The 23656-nt window shown below is 35.2% G+C and overlaps 1 protein-coding gene across 6 annotated transcripts in view; it reads left to right on the plus strand.

The window, feature by feature from the left end:
• Positions 1–23656, plus strand: part of PHF14 (PHD finger protein 14) — a 163696-nt gene that overhangs the window by 71487 nt on the left and 68553 nt on the right. The window contains exon 17 of one of the 6 annotated variants that reach the window (XM_084507584.1): positions 1588–1679. The exons of the other annotated variants lie outside the window; for them this stretch is intronic. Within the exon in view, the coding sequence (XP_084363710.1) occupies positions 1588–1679 (92 nt within the window). The remainder of the gene's footprint in view (positions 1–1587; positions 1680–23656) is intronic. 6 annotated transcript variants of the gene reach the window in all.

Genomic DNA, 23656 nt, shown 5'->3' on the forward strand with positions numbered 1-23656 from the left:
CATTAGAACATTTATGTATGAGGTAAAATCATGAAGTTGCATTGGCTAGTTTAAAGAAATAATCTGAAAAAGTGTTAGATACCTTTATCCCACAATTTAGAGCAAGTGTATAATATATGTTTTTATAGTTTTGTGGTTTTGACTTCTTATAATTTACTGTCAGTAGAGTCTTTTTTTTTTTTTTTTTTGTCAGTAGTTAGGTTTTATCATTTGCTTTGATTTGCAAGAACTGAGGCAAAGTTATAACTATAGTTTTACAGGGAAGGTAATACAGTCTAAGGTTGTGTTTGAATGAATATGGAATAGATTTAAAAAAAAACACACACACATTTAAATGCTGGTTATTGTATTCAAAGAAGTGTAAAACTGTCAGGCAAACTGTTAAGCATAGATATAGTATTTGTTCTTAATGTACATGCTTGTTTGGAAGAAAGGAAATCTGAAAGTATGTAAACTACAAGACTTAGTATTTCGGGGAATGTAACTAGGTAGGATGTTCTGCACATGCAGACCTATCAAGGCAGGTTGGAATGAGGAAGGTGAGTAGTAGGAAGACAGATGAAGACATATGCATTGGCATGTTTACTGAAGGAAAAAAAAATATCTCTTTGGTAAGATTGACTAGGAGGTTTGTCAAATACGGGAGAGTCACCAAGTCACACAATAAATGAGTCCTTAGCTCCACAAAGTGGTTTCCTTTAGTTTAGTTCTGTATTTGACAGGAAGTATATTCTAGAAAGGTTCATCTGAATCAGAACATTTTTACTCTGAAACTGTTTCTCTCTGCATTTTCTTAATCGCATTTGTCCTGCATAGGTGCATCTTTACCTCTTTATTTCTCTCCTTTCCATGTTGAGGTACACATCAGCCTCCGAGTTAAGGTTTTGTTCCGTAGCTGTTAGCTGCCGGCTCTGAAGCTCTGTATTAGCTGAAGTTTATTTCAGAACAAGCACATTATTAATTACTTTAACTGCACTGGAACAAGATTAACAATCTATCACAGTAATGAAAGCATGTGATTTACGATAGTTTAAGGCTGTTAATGTAGAGATTAATTAGAAGGAAAATATTAGTTAATTCAGCCACAATTTTCAACAGTCTTAGGTTTTAAGGAGGGTCATAAATGCATTGTTTTACTGGAATGAACCACTTAAATGAAAGGAAGTTCAGTATTCAATACTGTAGTTTATTTCCACTATATAATTTTCAGGGATTCATTCTGCATATTAACTTTTCTAATTGCTTAAGTTACCTGTTGCATCATTTTTCCTGTCACGTCATTCTAGTGCCTTCTAAAAAGTGGTTCTTTTTATGCTAGATAGCAAGAAAATATGTATAACGAGAAGTGTGCATTTATTTTTTTTTTTCACAAAAGACATTATTCGAACTGAAATACCACAGATTTTTGTACAGTTTTTGTTTTTCAGTAAGCTAATGTTCTAGGGCAAACACTTTAATTAAAAGAAAAAAAAGTCCTGGGGCATTGTGGTGCTCTAAAAGTTAGGTATGGTCTCTGTTCTACTAACAATATTTTACCTTTTTTGGTCACTGACTTTTCATAAATATTTTTCCTTCTCTCAATTACAGCTGCTTCCTGAAGTCTATGCTGCAATCATGTATTTGTACTTCAGAGCTTTACACTGTATTTGGCAGTTGTCATCTGTTCCCAGAACAGCTAGGTATTTTGGGGTTTATATATTATTTTTCTTGTTGCCTTAGGAAATATGTGCACCCCTCCCATACCTTTTTTTCTTTTCAAACTCCTAAAATTCAGAAGAATTTATAAAAATAAAAAAATGTAATAGCGAGGCTCTCTGGATTCACACATTGCATACAGCAAAGATTGTTCTCTAGAAAAGAAGGTCCCTGAATGAGGTGTGTTTTTTTTTTTTTTTTCTTCAGAAGATTAAAATTACATTCTCTGCATCTTGTTTCCTTAAAGTGGAATTTCATTATCTGTAACAGCAAAGGGGAGACAGATGACCTAGCAAACGATTTCCCAATTTGGTTACCAGATAGTATTAGTAATTACTAGTTTTATCAGTAATATATGATGGCTGGAAAAGATCTAAATGTATATTGATAGGGTCAGTAGCTCCTTATTTTTGCGGGTATTCTTAAGATTTTTTTCTTACAACATCCAACTTTTATCAAGTCATCCAATTCAGTTGGTATTTGAGCGTGTCAGCTGTTCCATCATTCTGTCCAAGCGGCTTCAGTAGCTTTGAGTGCAGCAAGGTTCTCATATCAGAGCACATCATAGTACAAGATGCTCAGAAAACAACTATCAAATTCTTTATCAGTTCAGTTGTTTTGCAGTGTTAAACTGAATCATTGCTACAGAAGCCATGAAACTAAAACACTTCAGTAATTTATAGCTTGAAAACGTTTGTGTTCAGGTATTAAAATAATGTGGTAGAAGACAATGGCAGGAAACAATAACCATTTAAACACTGTGTTGCAGTACTGTTTTTGATTTGTCACAATTAGTGTGAAGTGAGCATTTAGAGAGTCAGTTTTCTATGTATCTATTCACCGAACTGTAACGTTAATTATGAACTATTTGAGTAAGAAATCTTAATATGCAGAATAATAATTCTTACTGGTATGTACTTCATTTTGTTTCTCACTTTTGTTACTGCTGTCCATTACTTTTACTGGTCTTTGATCTGTAGTTAATTAATCTGTGTGGGATTCGATAGTAGGAGGCCTGAACTACTGGTGCAAAAACTTTGTCTACAGTATTCAAAATTTGATGTAAAATGAGAAAAAAAGCTCATTTGTGAAAAAGCTTTACTGAAAAAGCTCACATGTGAAAAGGCATTAAAAGTGCAGGGAGCTTAAAGGTTTTGAGTCACTTTTCTAAAAATCAGCCATAGTTAGTATTCACATGATTAAAGTATCATATAGTGCAAATTTTCATTAATAAATCAATGGAGCAAAAATGCATGCAGTTGTTAATTTGGGACTAAATTGAGAGTTTCCATATGGTGTTATTAACTGAGATAATCTTCGGATACCTGTAGATAGTAATCCACTTGTATATGTAATATTGTTCTTTTTAGCATAATAATTCTGTAGCCTCAGAATTATATTTCAGAGCTGCATACTGGAGAATGTACTTTTAAAAACATAGACAAGAAAAAGAAAAAAGTTCTTCCTGCAATGCCTCTTTAGCATCATGATGTACTTGGTAAAGATGGCTGTTCTGTAGCATATGCTACAGGAGAAATTAATTTTTGTAATAAAACTTTACGATAGCTGAAATAATTGCATATAAGATCTGTTAAAGACGAACTTGAGAATATTACAAGTATATTAATCTTTTTATAGAACGTCTTTTGCTTTTTGTGAAAAGGAGCAGAGTGCTAGGTGTCTGCATTGTTCCTGTATTTCAGCATAGTTTTTGTATCAGTTACATTTTTAATTTTGTCTGCAGTTGATGGTCTAACTTTGGTTCCATATTGTTGTAGCCATTGAAGTTACAGATTGAATAATCTAGACTAAAGTAATTATTCATTTTGTTGTTTTTCTTTTACATAACTTTTGTGATTATTTTTTCTTTTAAAACATCTGTCATGTACTGTATCCAAGGCTAGATTCAGGTTTTTGTTTTGCCTTACAATTAATAAAACTAACTTCTTTGGAGTGACTGAGATCATCACTATTACTGACATCACTTTGTGTGTTTCCTTTATATTCTCATATCAGTAAAAAATGTTTTTATGTCTGAATTGTTTAAGGCCATTCAAAATGCCATCGACAAAATTCCGTACTAAAATAGGAATTCAGTATCACTGAGTGTTTCAGGTAGCACGTCATTACTTTATAACAATCTCATTCTTGTTCAGATTTTTTTCTAAATGTCTACCTTCAAATGGTTTTTTTTATACTTGCTCTTTGTCTAGAAGTCATGTAATTTGAACAAATGTTCTTTGCATATTGCTGTCATAAGAAGATGAGAAAAATACAATTCAAGAATTTTGCCATTCTGTCTTGAATACGGTTGCAGCTAAATTTTCAAGCTTCTCTTTGGCTTCATATTGAGGAACACCTAATAGGTTCACTTAGCATTGAAAAGAAAGGCTATAGAAAGGATATGGAAGAAAAAAACAAAACACTTATGTTTGCTTCAAGAATATCTAAAGGCTTTTAGCAGAAACTAATACGGGTATGTTCTCTTTTTCATATCACTGGTTGTAACAATGTAAAGGTCAAGCGTAAATTAATTTTCAGTTCTTTGATTAACTGGCTGAACAATTTTCTTATTCCTTTTCTCAGAATTGTCAGTTAAACTAAGTATAACAATGCTTTTTTATCCCATACGTAGTTTACTGTTGAGGAACACAAACAATAAATTGCTCTCCTTCTGACTCTGAGTTCCGATGTGATGCCATATTAAGGAAATGTGCAGTAAAGTATAAGCTAACACTGGAGTATGGTGTCGTAACTGACTTTTACCATTGCACGTAAATAGAGAAATTATTCTAAATCATAGCATCACTTTCAGCCAGATAACCACTAAAATCACTGCACAGTGGTTCCATGAAAATGCCACAATCCTTCAACTGCCAAATTAAGCCCAGGGAGAACAACCATCAGTTGTGTCTGCACAGTTATGTAGAGGGATGTGCCTTGAACCAAGTGAAAAGATGTTCTGGAAGAACAGTAACCTTTCCTGTGATGTGCGCATTTTCCATTACATTTCTGACACAAAATGCTGTGAAATGATTTAATGGTGACATTTTGTTTTGCTGACTTTCCCTTTTCTCATTAAAAGGAAACAAAAGTTAGGTTAGGAAAGTAGAAGAAGGGTGGCCAAGCATTTGAATTCTATTACAGAAATCACTATTCTCTTCTGAAGATAAAAACAAAGCCATTCTAGATGTTCATTGTTTCTCATATTGAATTTTACTGATTATGGGGGAAGGGAAATGTATGTATCTTCAGTGACAGTATTGAACGCCTTGTTCTGTAAGGTTAATTTATGTTGGTGCTCTGCAGTAATTGCATTTGAAGTATGATAATTCAGCAAAGCATCCTTTCTAATTAGCTATCACAGAGACCTTACACATCAGCTATAGAGCATAGTACACTTATTTCTGTATGTCATTTTTGATTTATATTATTAGAAATTGCTGTAGAAGAGAGCAAAGTATGAACAACCGTAACACACTGAAAGGTCAGCATTTGTCGCTTGGAAAAGGCTACATTTTTATGGATTGGGAAAACATTGGTATCGTACAAGAGCTTGTCTGCATCTGAAGTAATACATGTAAGAGTGGTTGGACAGGAAAAAATTACTTGTTTGAAGCTACGGTTCTTGCATCATTTGGCAACTTTTGATTTCCTGTTTCAGAACTGATGAAAAGCCTTGCTTATATCTAGCATTGTGTACAATTATATCCTCCTAAAACACAGCTTGGCATTTCATTTCTTTTTATCCTTCTCCCATCCAGTTTTAATGTGTTGGGTAATTACTGGTATCATTGCATGTTTCCCTTAGGGGGCACTAGAAATGAATTTAGAGATTCACTTGAGAGAGAAGTTGGAACATGTTTGCTGTCACATCATTTATTGGTTGGTCAAGAAGACATGCTGCAGTTGACAGGAAGTCAAAATAATCTTCAGTCATTTCTGGGCTGAAACTTCAGTTTTTCATTTGAAATAAAAAAAAAAACCACCCTTGAAATCTGAAACATTAAGTTAAAATCTAAAACTGAAATAATGTATGTATTTTAAAGATTTGTAGTGAAAAGTGAACAGGGACGACTAACCCTGAACTTTTTATTATTTTAAGTTTATTATTTTTAAGTTTTATTATTTATAAGTTATTATGTACAGTTTGGTTTTAATAGTGGGGTGTGTCTTACAAAAACCCTGTAGCATCTGATAGCACTTTCAGGACTTTATGAAACCTTCAGCATCCCACATATGGTAAAACACATTTGATGAGGCGTTTCTGGTTTTAAGAGTTTTAAGAGGCAGTTGAAATGGTAGTGATAGTCAAAGGGGAATGCAGTACTGGTACTTAAAAGTTTGAAGTATTGCTCAGTTTTAGCTGGAATAGAGAGAAGTAAATACAAATATAATTCAGTGATACCAGTGGACTGATAGCTAACAGCCTTCATTTTATAGAATTTCCTAAATTAATTGCAAAAATCCCAAAGCTGTAACATAATTGATAAAATTTGTTGCCATTTATTTGACCATAATATCTAAACAATAATTTCAGAGCTGTTCCTTACAAAAGACTATTAAAAATGAAATAGGTATGATTAAATTGTTTTGGCAGCCTTTAGCTGTTTGCTAACAATTTAATACAGCAATAAAAGCTGGCAATAGCAGCACCAAAATTGCATAGCAGAAGCTTGATTATAATTTGGTAAGAAAATACTGTATGAATAAAAGTGCATGCTTCAGTGTAAAAGGCAGCCGAGGTTTATCCTTAGATTTAAAAATCTCATGAATTTGAAGAGCTTTCTAAAGTGTTCTTGTTACTAAAATTCAGAGACAAATTATGCCTGGTCCTGATGTTGCCACCTAGGGAAATATAGGAGAGGAGTTAAATCTTCTGTTTCATAGGTATACCTATATTATGCCTTTCTAGGCCTCAAAATGGAAGTCTCTTTGGACCTTGTGATATGGACCACTTATTTAATATCCCATCTCTGCGCGGCAATTAAGGCAAATAAAACATAAAAGAGAATGGATGAGACTCCTGTCTGCATTTTTCCATCTAGTGCAGAGCATGCAGATCAGCAGAACCACATGGGAGCACTGGCTTGTGGCTTATGCCTGGTAAAAGGCAGTTAAAATAATAATAATAATAAAAAAAGTTTAAACTCTATGAACTTGAAAGTCAAATTTAGAATTTCAGTGGACTTCTCATTTCCAGTCTAGAGACTGTTTTGGTCATGACTTTCTAATGGGGTGTATTTTTGCAGTACTATTTGACTATGCTGAGACTCAGAGCAGGAAGGATGAAGGTATTTGAGGATGATACACAGTGTGACCAAGAAAGTAATGCTGAAAAAGAATAGATAAATTTTGAAGATGTTCAAAAAGAATAACAAACTGGGTTCAGTGACAGGATGAGAAATTGCATCAGGAATAACCTTATTTATAAATCCATTAGCTTAAGTTTTGAAGACTATCTAACATTAAATGACAGAAAAAGAGAGCAACTTCTAGATTTTTCTGGCTTGATGAGGACTAATTTGTAACTGTTAAATGTGGAAGTCTGTGGAGGGATGTTAAGCATCCGAGGAAAAAAGTATTTAATGTCTACTTTAAAGGAAATGCTGTATCTGGTAAGGTTTTAGGTTTTGCATGGGTAAAATCAATAGTGCCAGTTTTAGTAGTCCAGTTGTGTGTTGTGAATCAATCCAGTGATAACTGACATTCTGCATTTTGGAAAGATTGTGCCATTACTGGTATGTAAAAAGTGGGAAAGCAGCGGTTTAATATCTTAATATACAAAGCAAATGAAATGGGAAAAAAAGTGTTACTTTGCAACCAGTCTTAGTAAAATTGTTTAAATTTACATAAAAACAGCCTGTCGTCTGCTGGTACCTACTGACAGTTCTTTTAATAGCTCTAGCTGTGAAAAGGAGATAAGAAAACCTACGGGCTTTTAAAACTCCTGTGGTAATCTTAGTTTTTCACATTAAAGAACAATAAGTAAACTGCAGGACTCTAATTTTCTTTAGCTCTGAAAGGCTCATCTGAACCACTTTTGCTTTTATTCAAGGCAGAATCACAGAATAGCTGCTATTGGCAGAGGCCTCTAAAGCTGGTTCCCAGTCCCCTTGCTCAAAGCAAGGTCAGCTGGAGCGGCTTTCCCCAAGCAGGGGCTCGCTGGGTTTTGAATACCTCCGAGGCTGGGGCCTCTGCAGCCTCTCTGGGCAGCCTGTTCTGTTTGACCTTTCTCACAGTAAAACAAAACAAACAACACCAAATACCAACAAACAAACAAAAATGTTTCTAATACTAGAGGGAGTTCCCTACTGAACCTTCTCTTCTTGAGACCAAACACTTCCAGCCCTCTCAGCCTTTCATCATATGACAGATGCTCCAGTCCCTTTGATGTTCATCGTCCCTTTGCTGGCTTAACCTAGTAAGCCCATTGCCTTTCTAGTACAGGGGAGCCCAGAACTGGTGCTTCAGGTGTAGAGGGAAAAAACATCTATCAATTGTCCATAAAGGTAAACCGTGCCCCTGTCATCCTTGCTCAGAGATAGGATTCCCCCATTTATTGCAAACAAAGGTGGGATTGGGCGAACTGGCTTTCTGTGGTGTGTCAGAAGACCCCAAACTGTGAGGGTTTTTTGCTGATACAAATCATAGTTTCTTGAAGACTTGATCTGAATAGTGTGTGCTCATTAGCCATTCATTCCTAAGGTGTGTCAAAACTATTCTGGCCTCATTTTCACCCTGTATGTAGCAGCATGTATCTGTGTGTAGGCTGTTGATAAGCATATCTGGGTGTGCACGTGTGTGGAATGGTCAGCATAGTTGATTATAAACTGTTTGCTAGGCATTCCTGTGTTCTGTGTACCGTCATTTCATCCCAATTCTTCTCTGAAAGAAGATGGAGAAGATGGCACATCAGCCTGTGTCGGTTTGTTTGATTGCTGGGAGTTCATAACAATGTGTTTTGCATCTTGTGGGAAAGGAAATGTGGATAAAGTTTATAGTAATTGTTACTTATCATTCTCTCTTTTTTCAGTTGGTACTACTTCCCACAGAAATCACAAAAGATTTGATTTTTTTTAAAGGCCAGTTCTTTATTTTGAAACTTCAATTAATGATTGGGGAAGTTGTTATACCTGTTCTGTCTCATTCTAATGAAAATATTATCTTCATTTTCATACAAAACTAGTTTCACTGTTTAATGAGATGCTTTAGGAAAAATTCATTTCCTTTCATTTTTATGTCTTAAATTTCATATATAACAAATGTATATGAAATATTAATTACTTTTTTAGTAATGAAGATTGATAAAATTCTGAAATTAAGCAGCACAGTATTTTCAATGTATTTCCATTCATATTAAAAGTATTTGAAGTACTCTTTCTCAGCCTACTATATGCAAAAATGTTTACGTGAAGCTGCTAGGCTTTATATGTTAGGGATACTGTTCAAAATGGTATTATTGTCAACTTAATGTCGCATTACTATTTTTGTTTCTAAAACAGTGGAAGCTAACCACTCGCTTTCGCCAAGAATCATGAATAATGCACAGGATACTTCTATACAATGATTGAATTATAAAGAGTTTGCTTACAGGCAGCAAAAAAAGAATGCTGAAATGCTCAAATGAAATGTTCATGACTGAACCACATCAAAGCTTACTCTGAAGGTCTGCAGCTGGCACTGGTACATATGAAAGTTAGATATGCTGGGCAGTGGTGGCAGTTGCAGTACCAGACCCCATTTTCTGTTTCTTACTGCTTGTAATACTTTAATAATTCCAACTCAAAATTCTCCATATTTCTCATGTACCCTTGATACACTGCCTCTTTTCAGGAAAAATGTTAATGATAATGTTTTTGGTATTTTGGGCAAGTGCATTGGATTTCCCAGGTTGTTATTGTTGTTCCTAATATGTTGTGCCATATTTGCACAACAAATATGCATGTAGGTCTTTAAGGAGAAAAGTGAATTGTGAAGTTTTTAATCAGAGACCTCCCTTTCTTTCCCAAGGATAGAAAAGAAATACATCCATGTCAATTTGATGCAGTCTGGAAAGTTGGAAGCCTTTAGGAATATTGTGAGAGGAACAGTTTCCTCAGAACTAGTAGAGCCTTGCTACAGCTCTTTTTTAGATTTTTTGTCAGTGGTGCTTTGAGCAGCATTATGTGAGATGGCCTAACTGTGGTGCCAGTGACTGGTACATGAAGTCTGCTTGATTCAGATGCAGAGTGGATAGGTGGTACACAAGAAGAATAAGAGGAGACAGTGAATTTGGGCAGTGTGTAGCTAGCCCCCTGCTGTGTCACTTCGGTCGCCTTTTGTCATATGCAGATGCAGCCAGGGTATATGTCACATAGATGATTGCAGTTGTGCGTTTGCATAGATATACATAACATACGTGATTGCAGTTGTGTGATTACATATGGTGAGGACTAGCATGTTGCTGGGCCGAGTTTTGGTGTGAGTATCAGACCCACTGCAGACATCCGATGAATGGTCAGGCAGCCATTGGTAAGGTGGAGATGTTCCAGCTGCTGTTGTTCCTTGGAACAGGTTGATTCTGATCTTGCTGAATTGGTGTCTTCAGTTTCTCCATTGCATTCTCATGGTTTTCATGTTTTTATTTATGTTTTATTGAGCCACTTACTGTATACCATTTTAAATCAACAGATGCAATGAAATGTTTTACTTACCTAGCAGTTTGACTTCTATACTCTTACATCTTTAACTTGTTTTCTTGGTAAAGCCAAATGCTCATGCAGATATGCTATAGAAAACATGGCCTTGGGTCATAGACAGATGAATCCTTGAGCTGTGGTTATCTGGGCAAAAAGAGTGATACCCACTGCCGGATGCAGAGATGGATCATGGTGGGAGCAAAATACAAAATGTTTAGGTTCCACGGCTTGAAAGAAAAAGGTTGGGCTGCTTAGAGAAAGAAAACTACGTGGATCATGGTCAGAAGAAGGAGAGGTACTGAGGTCCTGAAACTGTTGAAAGACCTTGGGAGAGGGAGTCATGCATAAGAAGCTTATGTTGAGAGAGAGGTTTGCTATGGTAGAGTCGTCAGAGCAGAGATGGGCAGTGGATGACTGAAAAAATGGTATATTTTCAGCTGCTTTACTGGTCTATATGGCAGAGGATAAATATTCTACTTATAAAAGTTCTCTTTGATAGAAGAACATGTTCACCCCCAAGCCTCCTTCAAGGTGTTTTTTTCCCTTCCTGTTGGCTTCCTAGTGGTAGCATTTGAATATCAGCATGTGCAGTGTTGTTGTTTTAAAACAATTTCTACCAAAATTGTTTAAAAGTTGAGAGGCGTAGGATATAAGCTAGACTTGGTGGCCTCTATGGTGTTTTTTATGTTCATATATATCGCTCTATGATTCGAAAAATTCGCTATGTACTAAAGTACACCAAATAGAAAAAGATTGATTCTGCTGCTTTGTTGTTTTTTTATTTTTGTGTTTTCCTGATTGATCAAAATATTAGTAAAACTCTTAATTGGACAAGAAAATGCTTGTGTTTTAAAAGAAAGAACAAGAAAAAACACACCTCACAGGAAGCATTAATGAAAAGCCAGTGCTAAACCATAATTAGCATAGCTTATGTAATTACTTATAATGTATTCAGTTTGCATACTTAGAAACACTACCTTCTGAATCCAGAAAAATGTTAGTTATATGATTTAACTAATCAAATATATATCGATTAATTGTCCTCCATGAACAACCTTTGGGCTGAGTTTCTATGTCTCCAGGTTTTTATATACTTTCTGTGATGTTACATGGTACCTTTTGTCTATCTTGACCAATGAATTCAAAAATAGGTAGACTAGTCTAGGCCTCATTTGGGGTGTTTTCATTTTCCTCTGTTCCCAAAAAAATAAGTGAGAAAGAAGAGACTTCAGAAATCAGTTTATCACAGTCACAGATTCAAGCACTTGATAGTTCTTCAGGTCAAATTCTTTAACTTCTTTGTATCCATTATTTTTACCTTTCACATATCCATCATTCCAACTGGTCATTCACAGTCTGTGTTTGCTTCTTGAGAGGAAACAAAAACAGTGAAAAGGAAAAGTGGGGTACAGAGGCATTACAGACTGACCAGGACCATTGCTAAGGCAAAAGGCCAGATTTGCACTGTCCTAAGTTGTGCAGAATGACACCTGATCTTATTTCATATTTTGTTCCCAAATTCATATTTTGAAGACAGAAATGTATTGGTTCACTATTAGAAAGGCACTCAAGCCTGTTACTAATTAAAAAGCAGTTCAATTTCTGCCTCCACTGAATATTAGATTTTGTTGGCATGTTTCAGAGGGAACAGTACTGTGGAAGAGATCTGGTTGAAAGTGCCCAACCACAGTAGTAATAAAAGCTTAGGGGAGTGGTAAAATGGAAAAATAATTTGATTTGTTTTGTACCCAGCATGGCATTGAGTGAGCCATCAGTTCACCCTACTGACTTGTTTTGCTTTATATTTCTTTTTAGAGACCTCACTGGCAAGAAATAATACAATGAGAGTATATATTAAAATAGATCTAAATTTAATATTTAATAAAGTTTTTTATCTAAAAAAGTTACTGCAACTTTTGATTCAGTTGAAACAAACCACACTTCATGCTTTCTCTACACAATGTTGTTGATGAACCTACTGAAAGTAATATTCAAGACTGCAATGCAAATAACATTGCTAAAAAATCTGAAAAAAAGTCTTTGACTTCCCTGTTTGTCATAATAAAATAATTTTGTCAGAGGTTCCCTTCTATCTTGTTTGAGGGAAAACAGGTATATGTGTTATATTGTATGTCATGGTATTATTTCACTGATTTTTTTTTCATTTTCTTAGAAATTATTATGTAATATTTAGATGCTCTGCAACTCTCTGCTTCTTAGTATGCTTTCATAGAGTGTTACATAGAGAATTATTGTGCATTACTTGTGCACATAGAGATATATTGTGCGTAGAGAATATATGTGCATTACATAGAGAATCTGTTAATTATTAGCATTAATCTGTTAGTTATTAGCATTTAAAACAATTAAGTAGTCATTGTCATTGCTTTTAAGGTTTATGGATGACATCTGAATCTTCAGCTGTGGCACAGAATATTATGTGACACTTAACACTTTTTGTTGTAAATAGTTCTTTTCAGAAGCAATGTATGATTCTTTTGTATATAACTGGATTCTTACATAAATGTAAATGTATCTGTTTATACATATTTGTTAACTTATGGCTTAATTTGGAAAAACTATCACTAATTATTGCATGCTGCAGAAATAGTTTGAAAAGGAACAGTAATTCCTAAGGGTTTTGTGTATTTCTTATTCTATTCTTAGTTCTTATTCATTCAGAGACTTGTTTTTAGAAAGTTTTAAAAACAAATATTTAAAAATAATTATTTGAGAAAGTATAATAGGAAATCTGTGAAAAATGTACATTGTAAGTAAAGCAAATGTACTTCAAAACACATCTCAGCTTTTCCATATCAATCTTGTCTTTCTACGTCAGTCAGCCAATTTTGTATTGATATGGGCATTTTGAAAAAACTTTCTGGCCTTTTGAGGACAAAACCCAACCAACCAACCAACCAACCAAACAAACAAAAAACCTCCCAGTATTAAGATATGTATTTTAAAATACAGAAGAGTGTATATGTGTGTGTTGTGCAAGTGAGCAAACAAATACATTGTTTTTTCCATAGTTTTCTGACTTTGTATTTTGTTTGTAAATGCATGTAGGAACTTTTTTAGTTAGGCCATTTCATGTGTAAGTTTTTTTTTATTGCAGGTTTGTAAATATAAATATACACAAGTAATACCATTTTTTTTTTTGATGGCTACAAATATACTTTAGGTATGCTCACAGTTACGCAACTAAAACTTCTAAGGTTTTAACGCAATCTTTTCTCAGCTTTTACTTGGTGAAATGTTTATACTTCGTAGGTTTCAGTAGAATATAAAATTGCTTTTCATCAAAGAAAAAGGCCTTTATTGTACAAGTACCTTTGAGTCTTAGCTTAGGATGGCATCAGGGGCACAGTATTTTGCTACTTTTGCAAAATGCGACTGATTATAAATCAGTCTTGGACACCTCTTAGAAATCAAGTATTGGCATGTGGATGGTCAAATGCTGTCTTCAAGAGGGCTGTGGAAAAAAAAATAAAATCTTGCTATTCATTGTAACTGACAGAAATCCACTATTGACCCAGAATCTGAGCATTACAATTTTTTTCAACATAGCTGCTTGCTGTTCTGATCATAGGAGTCAGCAATACTTAGAAGTGATGGCAGATGTAGAGATTACTCTTCCAGCACCTGAAATGAAAGTGCTTAGAATATTGAGAACAAATTATCATAATTTCTTGCTTGACTGTTTCCCATCTAGCTTGTAGGTCTGCAGGCTCTTTCTGACCCCATGCTGTTGTTGAGGAACCGAGGTCACCACACTGCTGGCCAGCTCCTGGGTTTGGTAATTAGGGGCACTGATGACAAATTTCCTATGAAAAAATGTTGACCTAGTATCTCAAACTGCACAGCAGAGCTAAAACTGTTTTGCCTAATCATTATTCTGTTAGGTTATTCAGAACTAAACTTTAGAAGGAGAGAAAGGCAGTTGTGTAATGGTTTGGAAGGACCATTAAATGTGGGAAGGGTTCTTCCTAAATGTAGGAAGGACCTGTAGTGGCCCTATAGCTTTGTCTTCCTTTCAGGGAGCACTACGAATAGCAGGGCAGGTAATCTGTGTTTGTGATAAGCTGAGTCTTAAGTCTCCTCACTGCATAAGCTCTCCCAGTACCTCACTGTTTGTAACAAAGAAGCTTCTCCTAATGTCCCCTTTGAGCCTCCCAAGCTTGTGTCAGTCAACCCATGTGACACCAGTCAGACTGAGGGGAGTTTGGCTGCACTGCCATTGTAACTGCTCTTGGAGGGGTTGTGGACTGCACTTTGATCCCCCTGCCTCACCCCTTGGTGTGTTCTCTTCAGGACTAAATGGTGTCTGATCCCCCTAGCCTCTCCTTGCCAGTTGTATGCTGTAGTCCCTGCTGCCATCTTGGTAGGTATTAAGTGAACTCTTGTTTTCTTACCAACTCTTGATTTCGGTGGCCTGAAACTGGTTACAGTATTTTAAGCTTGGTCTCATTAGCACTGTGTATAAAGAAATAATAACCTCCCTTGATTTGCTGACTCCACTTTTGCTGAATCATACAGAGTTTGATATTTACCCCCGATTTATTTTAGCAGGCCTGTGACTGTGACAGTTGGTTCTCGGTCTGGTCCGAATAATGGGGCTATTCTCTTGCAATGCAAAATTTCACAGTTCTTGGTGAACTTCACAGTTTTCTACTGATCTAGTCCTCAAGTTTCTCGAGCAAATTGTAAATTGAAGCTTTACTGTTCAATGTTCCAACCACTCTTAAATTATTGCCTTTCACAAATTTGCAGAAGGTGAATTTGGTCTCATTATGGTGATCTTTATTAAAGATGGCAGTCTGTTAGCCCCCAAATCAACCCGTGGTAGCTTGTCTGTTAATGGACATTATCCAGATCTCAAGCTATTCATTGTCTGCTGCTCTTTGACCCCAGCAGTCCAGCTGTTTTTCAACCAATGCATCCAACCTTGTATTTAACTTAGTAATGCAAATGCTTAGGAGGCTGAAAAGCCTTATGCTGTGCATACTTGGTATGTTACCACCACTGCTCATCCCTCATTCACATTGCCAATCATTTCATCAATGAAAAGTAAGGAAAGTTGATCAAGCATGACTAACCTACTCTAGTTAATCTTAAATAACTTTTCTGGGTTAGTTTCTTGTTCTTCATGTATTTGAAAACATATCCGAAGAGGACATGCTCCTTGATCTTTTACTGAGGCAGAAGTGAGGCTGACCATCCTATGGCTTTCTAGGTCCTACTTACTGCCCTTTTTTAAAGAGCACGCCTTAGCTCTTTAAGATGGTAATGTCTTAGCATTTTTTGTATTGATTGCCATGATGTTTCTTAGATCTTACACAAGAGACTGACAGAGGTAGCAGGCATCCCTTTTACAACTGTTGGATAATCCCCATGGATACGAATATATTCAGCCTGAATAGATGCTGACTTGTTACTTTCCAGCTATCAGCTGTCCTTCTCTTCCCTGTGTCACACTGGTATGTGTGGAAGTCTGGAAGCGAGTTTTTACTGAGCAGGCTGAGGCATTGTGCACAAAGATGTTTAGTAAATCAGTCCCTTCTGTGGTGTCACTTGAAAACCAGTCCATATTTTCTCTGAACTTCTTTTCACTGCTGATGTTCTTGTAGAACTCCTTTGTTTGTTTGTTTGTTTCTTGTTGTATTCATCTAGGATTTTGCTTCTGGATTTTGTCTTTTTAAGTGCTCAAACGACTTAATACTTCCCTTGTGTAACCTGTACTAGCTTTCATTTCTTATGTGTTACCACCACTTATTTTGCATGTTTAATTCGATAAGAAGCTTCTTGCTTAAGCAGTCAGACCTGCTGGATTTCCTGATCTGCACAGTGGAATGTATATTCCTGATCTGTGGGTAGATTTCCATGTAAGTATCAGTCCTGTCACCTGGTCAGAGTTACCTGCAAGATTCTGCCTCACAGTTCCTTTAACAAGGTTTTCTTTTCCAAAGCTGCGATGCAGCCCTTAGTAGTGTTCATGATGAAGCAGTAAATTCTTCTGTAATTTTTAAACTGTAGCAGTGATAAGAGACTGTACTTACACTTCCTTTTGTTCTCTGGGCACAATGTTCCAATAAAATTCCAGTAGTGTCATTAATCTTCCCAGGCTGAACTATAAATAGAACCTGGTCTTAATTGATTTCTGCATTTCACAGTCACTCCAGTAAGTGTAGTACAGATTTTAAACTGTGCTGTACAGCAGCTTGGTAAAGAGGTGATGCTTTAGAGACTAGAATGGTTCACAGCAGAACTGTTAGGCAATTTTAAGGGTTTTAGTAGTGGGAGTTTGGGGAGGAAGAAAGCCTATAAATGTGTCTCAGAGAAGCAGTTACTTTAAAAATGAAGGAAAAATACATTGCTTATCTCTTCAAACTGAATCTGTGTTTTAGTCTGAGATGAATGGCTATCATGATACCTGTTACCTATAGTGGAGCAGCTTGCTTTTTAGATACATGCTTGATAGAGTGGCTGAGCTGGAAACCAAAATTCCTGCTTTGGCTTGTCTTGTGGCACTCTGATAGTCATGCTTGGATCTTAACACATTAAAGTCACACAGGAGGTTCTAAATGCTTCACTGGTACCAATAAACCATCGATAACTGATGTCTGCCTTAGCAGCTTAAGCCTGCATTTTCACTAACAGTGGTGTGACACCATAGAGTCCGGTGGCTCTGCAGCTCCTTTAGACCATGGCGGTGACTGTTGATTGTTAAAACTTAGACATTGGAATGAAATTTAGATTTTCATGTCAGAAGTCATCTCTCCCCCATGATAAAATCAACCCACAAAAATGACTTTGTCTACTTCTCCATAAAAACAAACAGCGAAATTATTTAGATGTTATTTAATATACTGAACTGGAAGCTGGATACTTTCCACCTTTTGTCTTTTGGTCCATTTTTTGGTTGTAGAAGACTATTCATTTTTTCTTTTTAATAGCTGTGAATCTAATAATCTAATTCACAGTATTATAACTCTCCTAATTAAAATATTTCTCACGGTGTATCTTGACAGTAACAATAATAAGCAAAAGCCAGTTTTATATTTGAAAGAAGTTTTTTATTTCCAATAAGTGTTTTGATCAGTAAGATTAATAGTATGTTAGTATATTTATATAGTACTGAAAGTACACAGATCTCACAGTAACAGAAACTGCAAGTGGCAGTACTCATAAAAAAAAAAATAATAAAATTGTGTAATATATAAAATGTAAACTTTTTTTGAGGCTATACTTTTAACTTATTTTACTGATAGATTAAGTCTTAATTGCACATTGTTTATGCAATACGTAATTTTGTGTGGAAGATGACCTTTAATTATTATAATTAACAGAATCCAAAGGCTTTTAGCCTGCTTTGGGATCATGCAGATGAAGTTGTTGATGCTGAGGGTTGTGTTGTGGGTCCTCTGGGAATATGTGTTGGGAGCATGCTGTGTCACAGCACACTGAATGTTCCTGTCACTATAGATGGCTTTATATTCTTAAAGCTTTTGAGAAGAGGCATTTCAATTATTTAAGAAGGAAAACATTTTGTTATAAAAGACTAATTTTCACACAGTCAAAATTAAAATATTCTGTCCTTAAACCAAATTGGCATGTATTTCCATAGTTGAAATAGCTTTTTGAATGGCTGTGCTTACATTGCCTTTGCCTTTTCGTTTGTTGGTTTGACATCTTTGCATGTTAAATCCATCTTGTTGGGTGAAATAATTAAACATACTATGTAACTTTGCTGTCAGAGTAGATACGCATTTAATAAGACTTCCAATCTGTTCACTTTCAAAACCAAGACAGCATGCAAACTGTGAAAACGGAGCATTTGGTAAAGGCATTGCTTTGGAGAAGGTGCTGTTTCAGGAGAATTTTAGTTGCATCTCACTGACTTTATCATGTTGTTACTTTTGGGTTATTTATACCCCTATTCATCGATAAATTTGTCCTGTATCACAGTATTATAAGGGAGATTACTATTAGTCATTTAAACAGAGATTGAAAGGCATTTTAGTATATTCTTTAACATAAAACAGAATTTTATATTTAAACAGCAGTGTTTATGACTAACATTTAGAATTTTGTTTTGGTTTTTAGTCATTCGTTAAAATGAGACACCTTTGATGAATTCTGTTTTGTACTCTTTAAGAAGTTGGCCTACCAGTTGCATATTGCTGGCAACATCTATTGCCACATCCTGATTCAGATACAGTTTCATTATCATATAACAAGTATGTTATTCAGCAATATTCAGTTACTCAAGTTATTTTGAAAAAGATCACTTCTTGAATGAGGGATAAAATGACTGAAGTTAAATCCTGATTTGATAAAAGTTGTAGTGTTGGAAGAAAGCAGTTTGGTGCTGTAATGTAATGCTGAAGAATTGAGTTATGATGCAAGCTTATAAATATATGATTACTATGGAAACTGTAGTGGAGATGTTATCTCACTCAATGCATGTTTGGAAATAAGCAGAAAACAGTAACCAGTGTGTGAAAAGAGTTTAGTCACAGGTTCTTTCAGAATATTTTAAGATAAATATTTGGATATAGTTTTAAAGTAAGTGTTCTGTCATCTAGATGTGATGTATTTTCCTTACCAGCTTTATTAAATTTCTACAATGTATAAGAAAGTGAACATGTTAAAATTACCTCAAGAAAAAAAAAAAAAAAAAAAGAGTTGTAAGAGCTGCACTGAATTTTGGAGAATATATCTTCATTAGAGAATAAGCATACATGCAAACCACTCTGAGTTTGAGGTGTGTGTGTCTCAATTTGTATTCCCCTTAATTCTGAAAAAACGTTACTGTTACATTAAATGTAATGTATCTGGTGTTCAGCAGCACACCAGGCTACACAAATAGGATTTATGGTGGCCCACGCATTTATCCTAAAGGCTTTGTTAACTCCCATCTATACCATATTTTTTTCTACCTAAGATGTATGCTATTTAAACTTAATATCACATGTGAAGTTTCTGCTAATACGTATTTTCTATTAGAACTGTTGTAAACCAAACTTATGTTGGAAGATTTGATTTCATAAGTGCAACATATCTGTATTTATAAATTATTATTCTCATTGCATACAAAAGTACTCATCTGAAAATATGTACAATCTGCTACAACGTGGATTACATGATATAGTGCAGTTGGGATTGAGAATAAATTTTGTACTGTGTTATGACCTCATGTTTTACAAGCCCTAACTCAGTATTTTGGTAAACAATAAAAAATGTTTGTTTTACAACCTCTTTTTCTAACCAGTTAATGAATATGCTTGCAGTCCCAAGACTCAAATTCATGGCGTAGCATTTAGATGAATATTTTTCCTTACAGCATGTACAGAGTTTAAACTTGAAAATGCTTTCCTTGTGTGCTCTTTTGAAATAATAGCAGGAGGAAGGAAGAGTTTTGCTTGAAGTGGAAAGGGATAGTCACTCCTTGCACTTCCACGCTGAATCAGATAGCAACAGCTGCAGAGGGAAGATATGCATTGCAAAAAGCAGATCAATTGGATTCAGTCACATCCAAATGAAATTACATCAGTCAATAACCTTCCTTTCAAGTTACTGAAATCTTCTTGGCCCAGATTTCTCTTGTCAGGTTACTGAGTTTTGCCGGTGATTAAAGTATCTTGAAATTGCTTCGATAACATCAAGGACCTTGTTGTGACAAGGTCTGTAAATGCAGTCACTTACAAGAGAAAGCTGGGTTTCATGTAGAGTATTGAGTGTATTGACTGAATTTTTTTCCATGGGTTCTCAAAGCTTGTATTCACAAAGACATTGCAGAACGAAGGAAAATGACACTTTTATAACTGAATGAAATCATTTCATGTATGTGATACTGATACTTAATCTTTTGTATAGGATATATAGTTTCTTTTGTGCTTTGAAATAGATTGAAAATATGTGCTTCACTTGTTTTAAATTGGACATAGTGACTAATGCTATACTTTTGTTTACCTCAGTAAGCATGTTTATACAGTGACCACCTCTAAATGTCACTACTTATGCTCCAGTGTGTAGGCTACGTGAATGAAACAAAATTTTCCTATTACTGATGATGTAGTGGTTTGTCCTGCAGAAAACTTCTTGGCAGGCTAGTGAGTTTGTATATTAACAAATAGATGTAAGTAACCATTCAGGAAACATCCATTAATATTTATAGCTTGATCAATTCTGAAGAGGATCTAAGCAGTGACCATTGTCTAGAAGACACATAGCACATTATTATTTTGGGGGTCCTTATCCTCTCCCTTTTCCCTCTGCCCCCAGTAAAGAGCTCTGTAACTCTCATGCACTTAATAAAGTTGTGTATTCCACACATTAATTCTTGGGATCAAGAGGTGTACCTTGAGCAGATCAAATCTTTAAATGCTTATTACTTGTGTCACCTTCAGGTGGTTTGGTGCTAACTGCAGACACAGATTTTTGCCTTCTAAAATTGGTCTTTGTCAGCACCCTTTAATACCTCTTTAAGCTTGCTAGAATTTCAAGGTGGGAACGTCCTAATGGTTCAGAATTCATATTCTATGCTGAAACACTTTCCTACCTTCAGACCTTTGAAGATAAACTGAATCTGCATTGTGGCTGAAAATGTGTTTTACTTTTGCCCAGTTAACAGTGAAAAACGTTCTCTGAATAGACATATAAACCGATGAAATCAAACATAAAAATGGCAAAACAAACAAACAAACAAAAACCAAACAAAAAAAAAAAAACAAGTATTCTCAAAATCATTAATACTAAGCATAAGATTTGGACATTTGGTTGCAATTTATACTTTTTGATAGCTTTGCCAAAGGCACTCTGTTTGTGTAAAATCCATTAGAAAGTAATGAAATAATTTGTAGTGTTTCTTGTGCTGTAAATTCCTGCAAAATGGAAATCTGCACATACACACGGACCCCTCTACTATATAATATTTACTTAACTGAGGAGAAGGGAGCAGATATGGCCACATGTACATTAGGGGGAGACTGAGAGGGGCCTGTATTTTTCTCTCCCTTTGTATTAGAACTTCAAGGAAAGTGCTTTCATAATTCTTTTTGTTCTGGGGTGAAGGAGAGCTGGTAGAAAACAACTCTTCTAAAGGACAAAATAATGCAATTGAGAACCTCTGTCTCGAAATCAGCTATTCCTGTTACCCAGGGTGCTTCTTTCTATATGATATTTGTTGCATCGGCTAGTGAGAAAGATAGGAAGACTGTTCAGTTTTTCTGTCAGACTTCAGATTTTTGTGTTCATAAATCCTTTTCTCAACTAAGTGTGAAAATGCAAGTTCAGATACTCCAGGCAGATTTGGGTACTGCTACTAGTAGAAATGAGAACGTATAAGGGTCTCAATTCACTGCAATGTGGGACACCCCATCCCTGGAGGTGCTCAAGATGGGACGTTGGCCAACCTGATCTAGTGGGTGGCATCCCTGTCTACGACAGGGGGTTGGAGTTAGATGATCTTTAAAGCCCCTTCCAACCCAAACCATTCTGTGATTCAAAGCCTTTATAATGCATTTGATCATAATTGAGTAAGTGCCAGGAATTTGTTAAGCATATGTAGGAATGGGCCCAGTTCTTTGCATCAGAGAGGGTTAGGAGGTGGAACACAGGGGCAAGAAGAAAGCAAAATTTGAGAACAGAACAGAAAGAAAGAAATCACAGTATGAGAAGTCCCAGGAAAAAGTTTTAGTAAGTAGTTTTCCAAATCAGCAGTCAATTTATTAGCTGAGCTTGTGGGCTATAAGCTAAGCAAAGCTACTTTATTTATCCATTTATATTCTTTTGTCTCTTACTAATCTGTTGCTAGCTGGAAAGTTGTGTAAAAAGAGTTGGTAGTTTTGTCTTAACTGAAGAATACTTTGAAGGTGAGATGGGTGAAGATAACCCTAAAACATGCAAAATAAATATCAAGTGAAATTTTAAAAACAGTAGAAATGATAACAATGTCCAAGCAGTTAAAAAGTAAATTCCTTTTAATATATTAATAAATAAATAATGTCTTTCAAAATATGTCAGCATGTTGCTGTTAATAAAAACTCAATATAAAGAAACACTGTAGGAGTCACTAGTGTGGGTGCAGGCTTCCTAAGGCACAAACGCCTTGAGTTTATCTCAAATTGTGTACTGATGCTACTCTTCATTTTTCTGCCCTTGTATGTGCACCCCTGTCAACCTCATTTACTCTGAGGTGATTCAGAACAAAGGTGCTTGCACTAGCTAAGGGAAGGGGATTATAATAAGATGACTGTTAAAAATATTTATGTTTAACACTCAGCTTTTCAGTTTTCTTAATAAGTTCAAAATTGTAACGTATATAGCAGTGTACCTGCTGTAGCACCAGATTTAAAAATCTGTTCATGTCCCAAGTCAGAAATGAAGTGAGAATTGAATGGATTTACATATACTAGTTCTTTACTATCCCTTTAATATTTACACTCAAAATCCTTGCACTCAAAATTAAACATATTTTACAAAGAACTTTTATTTACAATTCTACTTTAATATATTTCAAAGTAGAAAACAAAAGGAAAAATGTGGTGGAGACTTTATATAGATCTGTCTTTGAAAACTGATATGTATTTGATATGCCAGCACAGCTCAAAGACAATGTGGACTTTTTTTATAGTGAAAGTCTCACAATATCAGTTATATTAATTTCTTGTATTGCAAGTAGTTTTAAAGAGTATAAATGTAAAGTACCCTTTTAGAATTGTACTTATTTAAAAAAGAATAAAAATAGCATCCTTGAAAAAACATACATCATGAGGCAAGAAGTATGAGGAGGAAAAAAAGGTTTTGGAGATTTTTGAGTGATTGCCTCAAAAACATTGTTTCAGAAATGATAAAAGTGTCCTGTGTACTGAATTAATAAGTAGAATTTTGAAAGAAAGTTCATACATCTTTAGTCTTAACTTTCTTTCAAATGCTTTTCTATCAAAGAAACATTTTTCTTTTAAGTCAGCACAGTACCGGTGCTGTTAGTGCTTGTCACATAGTCATTCCCAAACCTACTTTTCTGTGGGTTTTAAATATGAAAAAATGCTAGCTTGCACAATGAAAACTGTTTTTATTGAGTTGTTGCTATTATAATGTAAAAAATAATAATATAAAAATTTCTCTTCCGTCTGTGTTGTGGTGGATTGCCTTTGTTCCTTGAGCTGTACTGAGCAAAAGATAAAAGGATGTTATATGTAACTCAGTTTAAAGTTCTGACACTTACAGATGGAGGTTTGGTATGAAAGTCTTTTTACTATTTGGATTTGAGCATA

The sequence above is a fragment of the Aythya ferina genome (assembly GCF_964211825.1).
Source record: "Aythya ferina genome assembly, chromosome: 2".
NCBI lineage: Eukaryota > Metazoa > Chordata > Aves > Anseriformes > Anatidae > Aythya > Aythya ferina.